General features: G+C 40.9%; 1 protein-coding gene across 3 annotated transcripts in view; it reads left to right on the forward strand.

Moving 5' to 3' along the window:
• The window catches only part of LOC311246183 (uncharacterized protein), a 32,491-nt gene extending 19,235 nt beyond the window's left edge, over positions 1 to 13,256 (forward strand). For 2 of the 3 annotated variants that reach the window (XM_084336302.1, XM_084336300.1), the window contains exons 9-12: positions 688 to 1,430; positions 4,379 to 4,483; positions 6,492 to 6,633; positions 12,752 to 13,256. In XM_084336302.1, the coding sequence (XP_084192428.1) occupies positions 688 to 1,430; positions 4,379 to 4,483; positions 6,492 to 6,633; positions 12,752 to 12,816 (1,055 nt within the window). In that variant the 3' untranslated portion in view covers positions 12,817 to 13,256. The remainder of the gene's footprint in view (positions 1 to 687; positions 1,431 to 4,378; positions 4,484 to 6,491; positions 6,634 to 12,751) is intronic. The other variant, XM_084336301.1, reaches the window with a different exon arrangement.
• The last annotated feature ends 1,457 nt before the right edge of the window (positions 13,257 to 14,713 follow it).

Below are 14,713 nucleotides of genomic sequence, written 5' to 3' on the forward strand. Positions count from 1 at the left end.
AGATCAAATAATTTCACGACTAGTAAAATGACGTCATTCTTTTATTGATAATGGTGAATTACACCCTAGTGGAAAGTCTTGTCCATAGAGTTTGGTTTGGATGGCGTTTAAGTCGCACAAGGATCCTTTCTGCTCGGTCTTGTAGCTGCTGTGCTTTAGCTCTCTCATTTGGACGCACTTATATTAGGGAGTGCCAGAGTACTGGGGAGCAACCTTTAGTAACTATGACAACACATCCTTGTTAATACTTAATAAACGGGGGGCGGCAGTGGCTCAGGAGGTAGAGCAGTCGTCTGGTAATCCGGAGGTTCCTGGTTCGATTCCCGCTCCTCCCGAGGCAGTGTGTCGAAGTGTCCTTGAGCAAGACACTTAACCCCTAATTACTCCCAATGTGCAGGTTGGCACCTTGCATGGTTGCCTCTGCCATCGATGTGCGAGTGAATCGGTAAAATGTCAGGAACAAATTGTAAAGCGCTTTGGATAAAAGCTCTATATAAATGCAGCCATTTACCATTTACTTACCCTCAACACCATCAATTGCTTTAGGCACAACATTAATCTGGGACAATGGAAAACCGATTGCTAAATGGTTAGTGGGCATATTTTAACATTTCACAAGGTTTGGACAATAGTTTGAATTTCAAACCGAGGATTTCCGAGTGTAATCAGCATATGTCTCTCTGGCAGTCGGCATGCTTTCTGACCCGATGTTTCCAGGAGAGTATCCCAGAGGTCCTCTCTCTGACTTCCCGATGGGTGGCATGAACCAGGGCTTCTCGGGACCCGATATGGGTCCAACACGGTTCTCGGGGGGTAAAGGTCCTCGCCAGGGCGGAGGAGGGGGCGGCGGCGGCTTTGGGTCGAGTGGCGGAGGAGGGGGCTTCGGCATGGGCGGACTGTTGGGCGATAGCCCCGAAAGACGTTACCCTGACGAGTTCCGGGGCGGCCTGATGGGGAACAGCCCGATGGACAGGCTTGCTGACAGACCCATCGACAGACCCATCGACAGACCCATCGACAGGCCGGGCTTGATGGGTGGACTGTTGGGCGACAGCCCCGAGTTCAGGTGCGGCCTGTTGGGAAACAGCCCAATGGACCGGCCAGCTGACAGAGCAATGGACAGGCCAGGGGACAGAGCGATGGGCAGGCCAGGGGACAGAGCGATGGACAGGCCAGGGGACAGAGCGATGGACAGGCCAGGGGACAGAGCGATGGACAGGCCAGGGGACAGAGCGATGGACCGGCCAGGGGACAGAGCGATGGGCAGGCCCACTGACAGAGCGATGGACCGGCCAGCTGACAGAGCGATGGGCAGGCCCACTGACAGAGCGATGGACCGGCCAGCTGACAGAGCGATGGGCAGGCCGGGCTTGATGGGAGCAGCTCCAGATAGTAGCAGCATCCCCACTAGTACCTTCCTTAAATACGTGGTGAGTGTGTCTTGAAAGAACACGTTTGAAGTGATAACTTTTGCATGGTGAATTTGTAACTTAAAAGACTGTGCAGTAAGGCTGCGCGATTTGGGGAAAATATCTAATTGCGTTTTATCTGGATACAATTACAGATTTTTAAAGCAGCCCAATGGTGGTTTATTGTAAAATGCGGCTTGCATGAAATGATACTTGCATGAAACGTTGGGTTGCTTTAAAGTCGAGCTTCAGTTTAATATTCATCTTGTAATAGATTTAAAACATGTGATGGAGCATTACTAACCTGACTACTGCCAGATGTTTTTTTTTCACACAACCATCTTAACACTTTGGGTGCCACGCGTATCGCTTATCTTTACCCCTAGAATGCCAGCTTTATAGTCGTTTCACTGTTTGCGAAGCTGTGTGTGTTCTGTATTATATACAGAATATATATGGTTTGGCTCATTTTGACAAACATTACTTGTAGTGCAACATGGGAATAATAGTTTGTTTCCACACACTGTAGTTTGTAGTTTATTACACGCTAAACATTGCGCATTTCCAAGATAATCCAGTCTTTTTTCATAGATCGCGAGATAAAACGCGGTATGTGCAATAAGCCCAAACCGTTCTGGCTGATCAGCTGAAACCCCAAATACTCCCAAATCAAAGGTATATGACATGTATATATGTACCTTCACAAAATTCTCAAGGGGGGGGGGGGGGGGGTCGTTTTAACTCAAAACTGTGATCGTGTTTGCCGAGCATGTTTTTCGTCCGGTGAAACGCAGAACTGTGATCGTTAGAAAAACACGTTTCAGATTCGGTAAAATAGACATATAATGTACCTTACCTTAGCCAGAAGGTATTCCAAGAAGAATAATTCCAAGTGATCGCATCGCCATCGCGATTACCAGTGTATATGTCTATACGGGAAATAGGCTTCAGGCAAAAAAATCTCTAGCCGATCACTCTGTCGCTCTGTCTCCGAGGAGGAGGGGCCTTTGCAAAAAGAAAAAAAAGAGAATAGGTGTATCCACACCAAGCTATTCCAGTTCAGACACGGACGATACTGCCACCTGGTGATAGTCGATCGGCATTGCAGTTCTAGTGTGTGGGGATGTGCCAAAATTATGCAGATCGCTCCGGGCAAGTCTGTAGAGCGGGGATCAAAGTAAAAAGATCAAACGATTCAAAAACGTAATATCTTGTTTTTGGCACTCAACCATTGTCGAGCAAACACGTAATTTTCAGTTTTTGGCACAGAATGTGTTAATGTCTTCACACACGGGCGTTTCACATGCTGTTGTTGTTGGGCATATACTGTACATAGCTACCTTGGGCTACTTCTGATTGGTGAGCAATGGCTGGTACACGTAGAGCACAGCACTTCTGAAAAAAACTTGAATCAGACTTGCTGTATAACGTATCCCAAATCGCAGGCTTTGAGATTTGCTAATCACATCATTTCAAATCGCAATTTTGATTTAAAATCTATGAATCGTTCAGCCCTAACTTGTAAGCTATTTAAATCCATGCTTTAATTGGGAGCGCCTCAGAGCTAATAACAAGTGCACCTAGAAAGTACAGTATATGCGGAAGTTTGACATGCAATTGTTAACACATTGGGCGCCATGGGTTATATCCATCAATATACCCAGTCTGCCACTGTTAAAAGCCTATGGAGATGTTTACCTTCTTGGCAGGGCTATAACTTTTTAAATTGTATTGCTATATTGACATTACTATGGCCCATTCAACATCGATTATCTATCGTTCAGGATGTGGGAACGTTATATTTTTTCATTCATACATTGTTGTGTTAACACTTTGAATGCCAGCCACGCTTTTTGTCGTTAGTTCATGAAATTAAATCCCTCCGGCAGTCACATCTTGTTACGTGGATCCAGACAAACACTATAGTGCATTTGGATTGCTTTCTAAACTTAATAATCGATATGATTTCGGCGTTTATTGCGCCATACAAACCGGAAATGGATCTAGGAGATCGGCGTCAAATAATTGGGATCTTTTTCCTCCAGTCTCATCGGCTAACTGTAAGAGGACAGTAACGTTATTTTCAGCCCGATTGTTTATTCATTTCACTGCAAACCATCTGATCAATATATCAACCCATACTAAATGAAGCCGTTACTGACTATCAACTAATTATAAACTACCCCCCCCCCTTTCCTTCACGCATGATGAAGCATAATGTATACCGATCATATACATTTAAATGTTTTAATATAGCGTGTATAGGAAAGAAACGCCAATCGATAATCTATCATATGCGTCAGGGCCTATAACTCTCGTTTTTGGAATTACAGCAGAAAAGCTTAAAAACATACTTATATTCTAGACGGTATTAACACAACAATGTATGAATGAAAAAATATGAACGATAGATAATCGATGTTGAATGGGCCATAGTAATGTCAATATAGCAATAACATTTTAAAAGTTATAGCCCTTGCAAAGAAGGTAAACATCTCCATAGGCTTTCAACGGTGGCAGACTGGGTATATTGATGGATATAACCCATGGCGCCCAATGTGTTAAATAAAAAATTATGTTTTACAAAATAACAAGTACACATCTATATATTTAAATAAAGGTATTGTATTTTAGTATAAAACTATATATTTTTTAAACACGCAAGACAAAATAAATAACTACAATCAGAATCCGTAACCAGTAACCACACTTGCGACCGTTTTCGGCTAGCCATTGCCCCGACTGTTTTTTTTGTTGTTTAATCAAGTCAAATCCTTGGTAAGCATGTATTGTGCGTGTGAACATTGTGCGGCACACTTCATAGCTTTCGTTTTCCGTTTAACGAAACGGTAAAAAATAAATGTAATCGGTCGATACCCTTAAAAGTACCGGAATCGGTATCCATCCCTAATGATCACACCAGCTGTTGGGGTTTCCATTCTACAAAATGTGCCGATAACTTTCCACAGGATTCTTTCCGCATCGAGAACGAGAACGATGCCCAGATCGTGCTGAAGGTGACACAGAAGCTAACGGACGTGCTGATGGATTACAGGCTCCGGAGTGTTAACTCGGTATGAGACCCCTCGTGTTGTGTTCACACACTACAGCTATAACTAACTGTAAGCAGAATGGAGAGGATTAAGTGGCTAGTTGTAGAAGTATGTTTAACCTGCAACTCTGCACTCTTAAAGGGGCACGGCTCCACAGTGCCGAGTGTTTAGCTCGCATTGCAACTAAAAATGGTCTCAAACCCGGGAAAATAATTTACGAGCGCAGTGTGCAAGTAAAGATTACAACCTACCGTAATCTGGCTCTGTGAGAGCGGTCGGTGTGCAAGACCCCTCGACTGTAACCGTATACCGACGGCTGACATTCGTCATATATTAGAGGTAGGGCTGGAGAGCGAGCAAGCATGATTGGAAGAACTATCCCCTCCTCCTTCCTCTCCGTGTCACAGCTGCTGAGCTGAACACTTTGATGCCGAGGTGCCACCCCCTCGCGCTGCTCTGATCTCACTAATGTGCTGAAGAGCCATGGTGCTTCAGCAGACAGCGGTGTGTCTTCAGAATGTACCGGGAGAACGTTTACTGTAACCCTGCGGATATAATAATCAATAAGCAATGCTTACTAACGTTAGCGTCTCAGCTATTTCTGACCGAATTAGTCATTAATTTGTAAATATAAAGACAGATTCTTTTTCACAAGGACTTGGTGCATGTTTTCCATGCTGCAATATGGGGTTGAAAACTTGTATAAATATGAAATAATGCAGATTTCTGCGTTTTTTTTGTCATAAAAAGGGATTTACTATCAAACAAATGGGAAGATAAGTGGTTACAATTCGGAAATATTTGTAATCTTTTACAGATATATTGAGGTTATGCTCTTAGTGCTCTTCCTGAAAAGATTTATTTAAATATAAAAAATTATATGGCCTTGAACTTGACGCAACACTTTCCTGCTTAGCATTATAACTCTGCTAACTTGTTACTGGGGCACAAGAAGGAAATCGATTCAAATCGTAAATCGGATGTGGTGTGAAAAAATCAGAGATTTTATTTTTAGGCCATATCGCCCAGCTCTAATTAGAGGTACCCGTAAATGAAAGATGGGCCTAATCCTAGATCCTCCAAGTTCACGGAGCACCCTACCACCTCCAGTAATCCCCAGACACACTATTAATGAAAACTCATTTCACTTTGGCTATAAAGGGGAAGATGAGCACGGAAAGAGGTGAACTGCTTACATTCCTTGGCAACAGTTGTCTCCTTCCTTAGGTAATGGATAAGCAAAATGCTTATCATCCACAGCCATATTAATTCATTTAATAAGCCCCCTTTTGATATATTCCTATCATAATGCATCAGAAACGGAGGGCAAAAACGAAAGGCTAAGTTACAGCAGGTTAAGAGAAAAAGATCTTCATGTCATGGTTCACAATTTACTGACTAGAGCTTAAAATCTGCCAAGAATGAAAGGTAGAATAGTTTTGTTTGATATTTATTTTTCTCCCCCACCAATCTCGGAACAGAGATTCAATAAGAACCGGATTCGATAAGCAAAGCCATCATTTATAAAATGGTCATTAAGAAAATGTTATAAATAAATAAAAAAACGCAGGAATTGTGTGTTTATTCACAGAATTGACCTGAAAGCTGATCAGATTCTTTAGTATGCATCACAAACTGGCAATTTGTACAATCTACAAAAAATTTAACACATAGCAACCGCAACTTGATTATTAACTATTAATTATGTCCCCAACAGAAAACTTTACCATCTGCAATATAAATATATATACATATGTTTTATAAATGTTCAGTCTGTTCACCACATTCAATACCGCTTTCCACCCACCTGGTCGGGGAATACTGGTATGCACATTAATTAATCTTGGCAAATGTACAAATAGTTTTCCCACATTTAATGTAACTTATATACAATATAGGAAAAATTAAGTAGGCTATGCACACTTAGAGACTAGAGACCATGGCTGAATTTAAAGTGTTAGAATATTGGATGGATTGTTCAGAATTGCCATCTTCCTAAATGTTCCTGATGTTTTTCTTTTTTTTCTAGGGCCCCAGTATGAGCAGCAGTATGAGCAACAGTATGAACAGCAGTATGAACAACAACAACTCATCCATGAGTTCCATGGGCTTCTCCTCCCCTCCTTCCAGAATGCCCAGCACCGGAAACCGTTACTCAGGCAAACTCTCGGGTACATACACAGCGTCGTCTTGAGGTTCCCCCGAATCTCCTGAAAATCATCTTAATATCACATTAACACTTCCGGCACCAACAGCAGAGGGCGCTGTGGCCCTTCAGTGCCAGTGCTTTATCCAATGTAGGATAGGACTTATTTGCGAGTGCTTAAAATATATCAAATATAATAGCAATAGATCTAAATAACACGTGATCGTCAATGAGTTGCTTCCAGTCAACATGCACGAAACAGAACATTTTTTATACATACATTTCCGTTTTATACTGTGATGAATATATTTCTAGAGCGTTCTGTCTCATCTCAATAAACTCCAGCAAATCTTCAATGTAATCTTCAAGCTTCAATGTATTTCTTTAGAAATCCTGCCATTTGTCGCTTGATTTTAAATGCTAGATTATCGATATTATATGTGTCATCATGGGCGAACAGAAGCGGGGTCTGAAAAATCGCTTCTCCGTCTCTCACACACACGCATGCACGCACGCGCGCGCTCCGATGGCGGTGAAAGGAACATCTGATTAACCCAAGATTCGTAACGTAAAGTCCTTACCTCACATCTGATGTCCTGCAAAAAGATTCATCCAATTCCTGATCGCCATTCCAAATATTGATCGCGTTTATTGATCCAACGTTATATATCCAAAACACATAATCCACGCTGCTCCGAGTGTCCCCAGTCAACGTGTTATAACGATACTGCATGCCAGAGAAGGAAAACCTGGACCGGACTTCTTAGATTGATGCTGTACACTTTACACTTTACAAGCAAAACTGTACATTGGAATATTGACAAAGCCATACTTGGTAATTTACTGTACATTGGAGGGGGTTGGGTTAGGACATTTGCAGGGGCCAGTTTCGAATTGCAGTCTTTGCGAAACGTGTTTAGTCCCTTGTTTGAGCCGAATCTGGGTTTAACATGATTTGTGGAGCTCCCTCTGGTGTTGTGATCGTGGTATTCACTGACCTTTGGGAAGTATTTTGACATGTACATGGGTACCTTGGTTGTGTAGTGCAGGGGTTCTCAACCTTTTTGCTGCCAAGGCACCCCTGTGTTCAATAAAATATTCCAGGGCACCCCTACATACGATAAAGACTTTTCCGGTCCTGTCTTTTTTGCTACAATGATGACAAAAGTGCTTGCTTTCAAAATAATGTTTATTTAAGAAACCGGGAAACACATTTGTGTGTATATGCAGGCTATATAATGCATTATTAACAGGTATTTCAGGTCTAAATGGCTTAGTACTGTTGACATTACACTGTTTGTAGTAGTAAATCAAATAGCATATTTCTTTAAATAAAATTACAGAAAATTATCACTAAAGTGCTATCTGTTGCAGCTGCACTGTTCTCCATAAAAATAGCATATTTGGATACGTTTGACCATTTCTCAAAAACAGAAAATCATGTATTTTTTTTTAAATACAGAAAAGTATCACCAAGTTACCATTTCTCAAAAAATATAAATAAATACAGAAAATAAGCACTCGTTCACTCAGTGGACATTTCTAACTCAATGCGAGGTCTGCTGCTGCTGGCTTATAATACGGTCAATACGTGGGGAGATCTTTGACAAGGCAACACGCATGTCATTCTTAAGGCTCAACTTGGCCCTATATTTTGTTTTCAGAGCTGTCATGGATGAAAAGACAGCTTTGCACAGATATGTGGTGCTGAATGGTATCAACACCTTAACTGCTGCATCATGAGATACTTGGAACTCAGCACCACACTCTGAAACTAGCTCTCCAGGTGGTATCAGATGAGATTTCGATGAGTTCTTCCAAGAGTTTGGATGGAGATGTGTCAGGAAGCTTTGTTTCAATGTTGTCTGTAATGTTTTTTTTTTATCCAGAGTAACTTGGTGATCCTTTTCTGCGTTTTATTAAATAATGATTTTCAGATTTTGAGAAATGGTCAAACTTATCCAAATATGGTATTTTCATGGAAAACAGTGCAGCTGCAACAGATAGCACTTTAGTGATAATTTTCTGTAATCCAAAAAGAATAAATTTTTTTTTTATCTCAAGCCACCCCTGGCAGCTCTCTGCGGCACCCTAGGGTGCCGCGGTACCCCTGTTGAGAACCGCTGGTGTAGTGTATCTTGTAGACCAGGCCCATTGCAAGTTGCTGTACTCTGTTGTCTACTCTAAGCCATCCTAGGTTGTCAAAGTGGGCAGGGGTGAGGTGGGTTCTAGGAGTAAGGTCAAGCAGTAGTCTGACCAGTTTGTTTTGAGATGTTTGTAATTTAGTTTTTAGTGCCTTTGAGGTGCTTTGGTACCATGAGGTGCAAGCATAGTTGTAGTACCCTTGAATGAGTGCTCCTGTCAGAGTCTTCAGGGTATTCTTGTTTACCAGAGAGGAAATCCGGTACAAGAATGGAGTTTGTTGGTTGACTTGACTGGAAATATGTCAGGGTTCAACAATCTTAGTCAAATGTAATGAAAACACTACACACAAGTTGGAGCATAGTCTTGAACGTTTTATTAGATTAGTATTTACTGTCTTTCAATGCATAATCCAGACATGGCTACAGTAGCATTCCAGACCCATCCTCTAAATAGATAATCAGTGGAGATTTTGGGAAAGCAGCTCAAATTCAGGTCTTTGTAACTCCTCTCTGCTCGAAAAAAAACGTTTTGATGTGCTCTCGAGGCTGAAGTGTTTCCCGTTTCATAATAAAAGTTCTCTGCACTACGAATTTCAAAATAAAAGCGGCCGCTATTCATACTGTAGCAGAATCGTACAATGTATTACTCTAGTTACCATAGTTAACCTCACGTTTAACGGGGGATTCGCCATCTACAGTACTTCTGCTCAGATAGTGTCTGTAGCCTGTTGCCCAAAATCTCCGCTGATTATCCATAAAAAACGCACGTTAATCAAAAATACAACACCATTACTGTACCAATAACAGTAAAACAATCAACATAAACTCATTAAATTACAAAATAATATAATATATATTATTATATAATAATAATGTAACCGAGAGTTTAAAACCTGTGATCCCCAGGCAGCCGCACTAGCCAGTTGAGCTAAAGGGTCCGACCCTAAAAACTTGACAGAATTTAATAATTGTAATTACAACACAAGTGGCATGAATGTTCTTTTAGAGCGTGTCTGTACAAATATAACAGACAAATTAATTCAATGAGGTCAACCGCGACAGCCGCCTGTGCAATAATCACCAGCTTTAACCACAAATATACTGTACATCAGTGGTCACCAACCCGTCGATCGCGATCGACTGGTCAATCTTTGAGACTTTCCCTGTAGATATTTCCCTGAAAAAAAAAGTATTTTTTTTATTTTTACTTTTTTTTTAAACTTTTTTTATACTTTACCTGAGAGTCCACATTACAGTTTTACTTTTGTTTTGATGTGAAAAGTGATGCTGCACTTGGCACTGACTGCGCTTAGCACTGACTGCACTTAGCACTGACTGAGAAAGTACACATTACAGTTCTACTTTATAAAATGCTAATTGTAAATATGTTTGTCAATGTTAACACTTTGGGTACCGGGAAACGCTTAAACACGTCATTCCCGGCCATGCTCAAGTTGCCGAAGACGCTTTACAGCGTCTTTAATATCAATATTTCAAAAATCTGGGATCGGATTCATATGTCCCCTCCGCTGGCCTGAGATCCACCAGGAGGACCCACTGAGCTCTCTGGCGGTTCAGGAGCGCCATCTGGTGGCCGATCGGCGCAATCGCTTAACAGGAAGTGCCGTAGAGGTTGTGCTGGACGGCCGTATTACTTCCGGGCACTCGGTACATGTCCCGGGACTCTGGCTCGTCACACTACATAGCGATCGATTGCCAATAACTCGATAAACAACATGATTTGGACGTATATACCATTATACAAGCTGGAGATGGACCGGGTAAATCTACATCCCATAATGATAAAATTTCTACTCTACGATGATCGCCCAACGGCACGCGGAGACTGGTGTGAGTTTTAGCGTGTAAAGTTACCGTCTTCGATACTAACTGCTATTATCAACATTTGACCCACATTAGTTGATTGGTATAACGCTGCCCACGGAATTATGAACGCCCCCTAGCCCATCCGGTCAACATCAGATGACGTGTATTAACTTCTAGTACGTCTAGTTGGAATTTTTTATATCGCGCTGATTGCCATAAAACTGTATTGCATCATCAATATAATGTATTTGGGGCTATAGATCACGTTCTGGAGAAAGCTGCAGAAAGAGATGAAAACATACTTATACATTAGACCATACTTTACTATGAATATGTGAATGAAAAAGTTTAACGTTGCTACACAATGAACAATACATATAGGACTTTGAATGGGCCCTAATAATGGCAATGTAGCAATAGAATTTAAAAATTTATAGCCCTGCAAAGAAGGGGACTTTCTCTATAGACAAATAGAGCCGGCAAGGTTGATAATGAATTTAACCCATGGCAGCCAAAGTGTTAATAATATGAGAGTCCACATTACAGTTCTACTTTTGTTTTGATGTGAAAAGTGATGCTGGATAAGATGACTGCACTTAGCACTGACTGAGAAAGTACATATTACAGTTCTACTTTGACGTTTTAATGTTGGACCAAAGCATTGCATGTAATTAGAATACAGGCAAATAAAAGTAATTTAGTTTAAAGTACAATCTTGGCTGTCTTTTTCTCTCAACGCTTCAATAGGTAGATCTTGCCTTCACCAAAAAAAGTTATCTTGGGCTTAACACTTTGAATGCCACTCACGGCTTTTCTCGGGTTCACCCCCGTTGGTTGAATGCCCATCACGAGAATATTCGTTTTTTCTCGTTTATTTTTTTTATTAGCGATCTGAAATCATATTGCATCAAGCGAGCCTACCGTTGGAGATCCAGTCACCCCAGGCTCTCAGATGTGAAAAAAGCGCCCCCTATCGTCTCCCAGATGGTAAATCACCCTTTTGGATTGGACTCAATGAAAGTGAATGGGAGAAAGGATTTCTGACTCCACATTTTACGTCTCACTCACGCAGCCGGCATCGACCGGCATCACTCCGGAGCCTGAAGAGCAGCGGGGATTATATGTTCTACTGTACACACGGTTGATCAATACAATGATCGATTTTTTCGAATGGTGATCAGGAATTGGAATAATCCATTTGGATACCATCTGATCTCAGGTAAGGAATCTATGTTATCAGTCTTAGGATAATCAGACTCGTTTTCACGGATATATAAGCGTTTCCCCTATATGTGATATAGCTGTTTTGACTGTAAAAGCCATCAGGAAATAAGAGCAGCGATTATCAGCACGCGGCACGAGCGTGCGTGCGCACACATATACTATCGATTATCTAGCGTTTATCGATTCATAAATAGGCAGACAAATGACAACGTTCTAGAATATTCCAGTAAAAGGCGATTATCATAGAATGGGTTGTTTTTTCCGCGAAAACGAGTGATTTTCAAAATGCTATCAAACGGAAATCAAGCGATAAAAAAACAATCTGCTTTGACAAACTGGAAAATGAGTCTTTGATAAGCGACGGGCAGATTAGACACATAATTTAAAACATAGATTAGGCGATATTAAGTTAACATTGGAGTGGATTTGGGCATTCAAGGGGGTAAAAAGGAAAACACGGACTGGCTCTCAAAGTGTTAAAAAGGTTGGTGACCACTGCTGTACATGAAGCTTTAACGACGGGCCGTCAGATGGATGGAGATGGTATACATGATGCGACACACAGCGGTGCTCTCCATTAAAATATACTGTACGTGAACGCTTTAGTTTAGTTCAGAGCGCGTCTGTACAATATAAAAAGTTTATATAACTCTTGAATGAAGTAAATGGTCCGACAGCCGCCTGTGCAGTAATCACCAGCTACTGTATAATCGTGCTGATCTGTGCCTCGGATGGATAAAATTACAGGTGTAACTCGAGTGCCCCCTACTGGTTGAATATACTGTTAACCTGGCAGCAGAGGGTGAAATTCTAAGAGCTGCATCTGTAATACACATCCATGTCATATCGGTGGTCAATTTCAACCATAGACTATTGTAAATGGTCACATCATTCAGTGCTGTTCAGTCTTTTACCGTTCAATGTGTTAATGATTATCTCGCTCTGCAGGTCCATCCAGGTATTCAGACGGTCCATCCAGGTATTCTGATGGTACATCCAGGTTCTACAACTGACCCTAGTTCTTCTCACACCTACTGGTCCCACGATGTCTTATTTGACCAGATAGTGATCAAACCCGTCTGTTCAGAGGGAGGGTGAAAAGCGTGTTGTGTAAATTGTGAACATGAAACTTAGAGATTGTACTTTTAAAATTATTTCTTTTATTTTTTATTGTGTTTGATAGGAAATATATAGTATATTTCCTAAGTGTTATTTAGCTTTGACAGGACTTTTAGATTAAAATGCATGTCTTCCCAAATTTTGACCCAATTTAAAATAAGGAACACCCATCACTGGTTTTTCAATTTGATATACATTTCTACTTCTGATATACATTGTTCTGTGTCCTTACTTTCCATGAATTACATTTTGTAGTTAGTCTACATGGTCCTCCTTGTCGGACTGTTGAATGAGGACCATGTAGATTCAACCAATAAAAGTGCAAAACTGAGTTTTTGGATGTGTGATTATTGTGCAAAATAAATTGCATTGTTTTTTTGGTGAAGTGCCCCTTTTTGGGGGGGGGGGGGGGGGGGGGGGGTGGAGATGATATTTGACTATATATATACACACTTTAATTTGGAAGTTTAGTTTATTCGGATCCCCATTAGCCATTGCCACAGGCATAGGCTACTATTGCTGGGGTCCACACAAATCAATACAATACAATACAATAAAACAATACACCTCAATAACGCATAGAAATATTATATAATAAAATATCTAAGTTCACCAATCACATCATCTACTCAATCATGTTTCAAGGCATATATGTTCACTTAAAGTACAATACCGGTACATCTCAATACAACATACACGTTCACCAATCACACATACCCATCTTCTCAATCACCCACTATGTTTACTTAACTGACAGTACCATTCTTTCTTATATGATTTTTAAGGTGTTTTTTAAATGTCTGTTTCTCTTCAACCCTAGTTAATGGAGGTGGTAAGGAATTCCATGCAGTCATTGCTCTATACATCACAGTCCTTAGTAGTAACTAGTAACTACCAGAAAATACTTTGTAGAGGTGCTTTTTTTACTTGAGTAATTTCTCTGACAAGTACTATTACTCCTTAAAAGAACACGCCAGAAGATTGATACCAGTTTCCACTCTGCGTTCAGTAGAAAGCTATCCGGCTGCACGTTAGCCTAGCACAGCACAATGAATGGAAGCGGACATGGCCGGTTAGCCTAGGCATCGTCCAACTAACACCTCTCCCGAAGGCTAATGGGCCATGTCCACTTCCATTCATTGTGCTAAGCTAACATGCAGCCAGATGGCATTCTACTGAACAGAGGAAACTGGTATCTTATTTCTCTCTGGAGAATACTAAGCGAATTTCCCAAAATGTTGGTGTGTTCCTTTTAAGTAATATATTTCAGTACTCTTTCCATCCACTACTTGTATGTTTGTTGTGCAACTAAAGTAAGATGCACTAACCAGATTGTATTTTAGCCTAATCATTGTGATCACAAGGTTTTGCAAACTACAAAAGAGCTCCGCTTGGTGTTGCACTTTTTTGGTTTTGGTCTGATGTGCGGGTTGGAGTTTAGTAAATATACTGTGCATTTCTCTGCAGAGCCTGAGGTGTGGCTATCAACAGCAACCATATCCCCACTCAACACATCAGAACAAAACAAAATGTAAACAAACGGATTTAGATTTGATGAGCTGTTTGATACTGGATTGGATCAAATGCTTTCAAACCCCAATACAATATGAAAAAGCTAATATTTCTTTATATATTATATAGAAATGGTAGTATATATTGTATATGTATGCCGTAAGTTATATTTAGTGTGGAGAGCTGTGTAACTAAACTATCTGTAAATCTGGCCTCATGCAGACACACAGAGCCATGGTAGTGATTGCAATACCCCCTCCAGCACTTCATGGGTGTAAT

The sequence above is a fragment of the Notolepis coatsorum genome (genome assembly GCF_963971535.1).
Source record: "Notolepis coatsorum genome assembly, chromosome: 19".
NCBI classification, from domain to species: Eukaryota; Metazoa; Chordata; class Actinopteri; order Aulopiformes; family Paralepididae; genus Notolepis; species Notolepis coatsorum.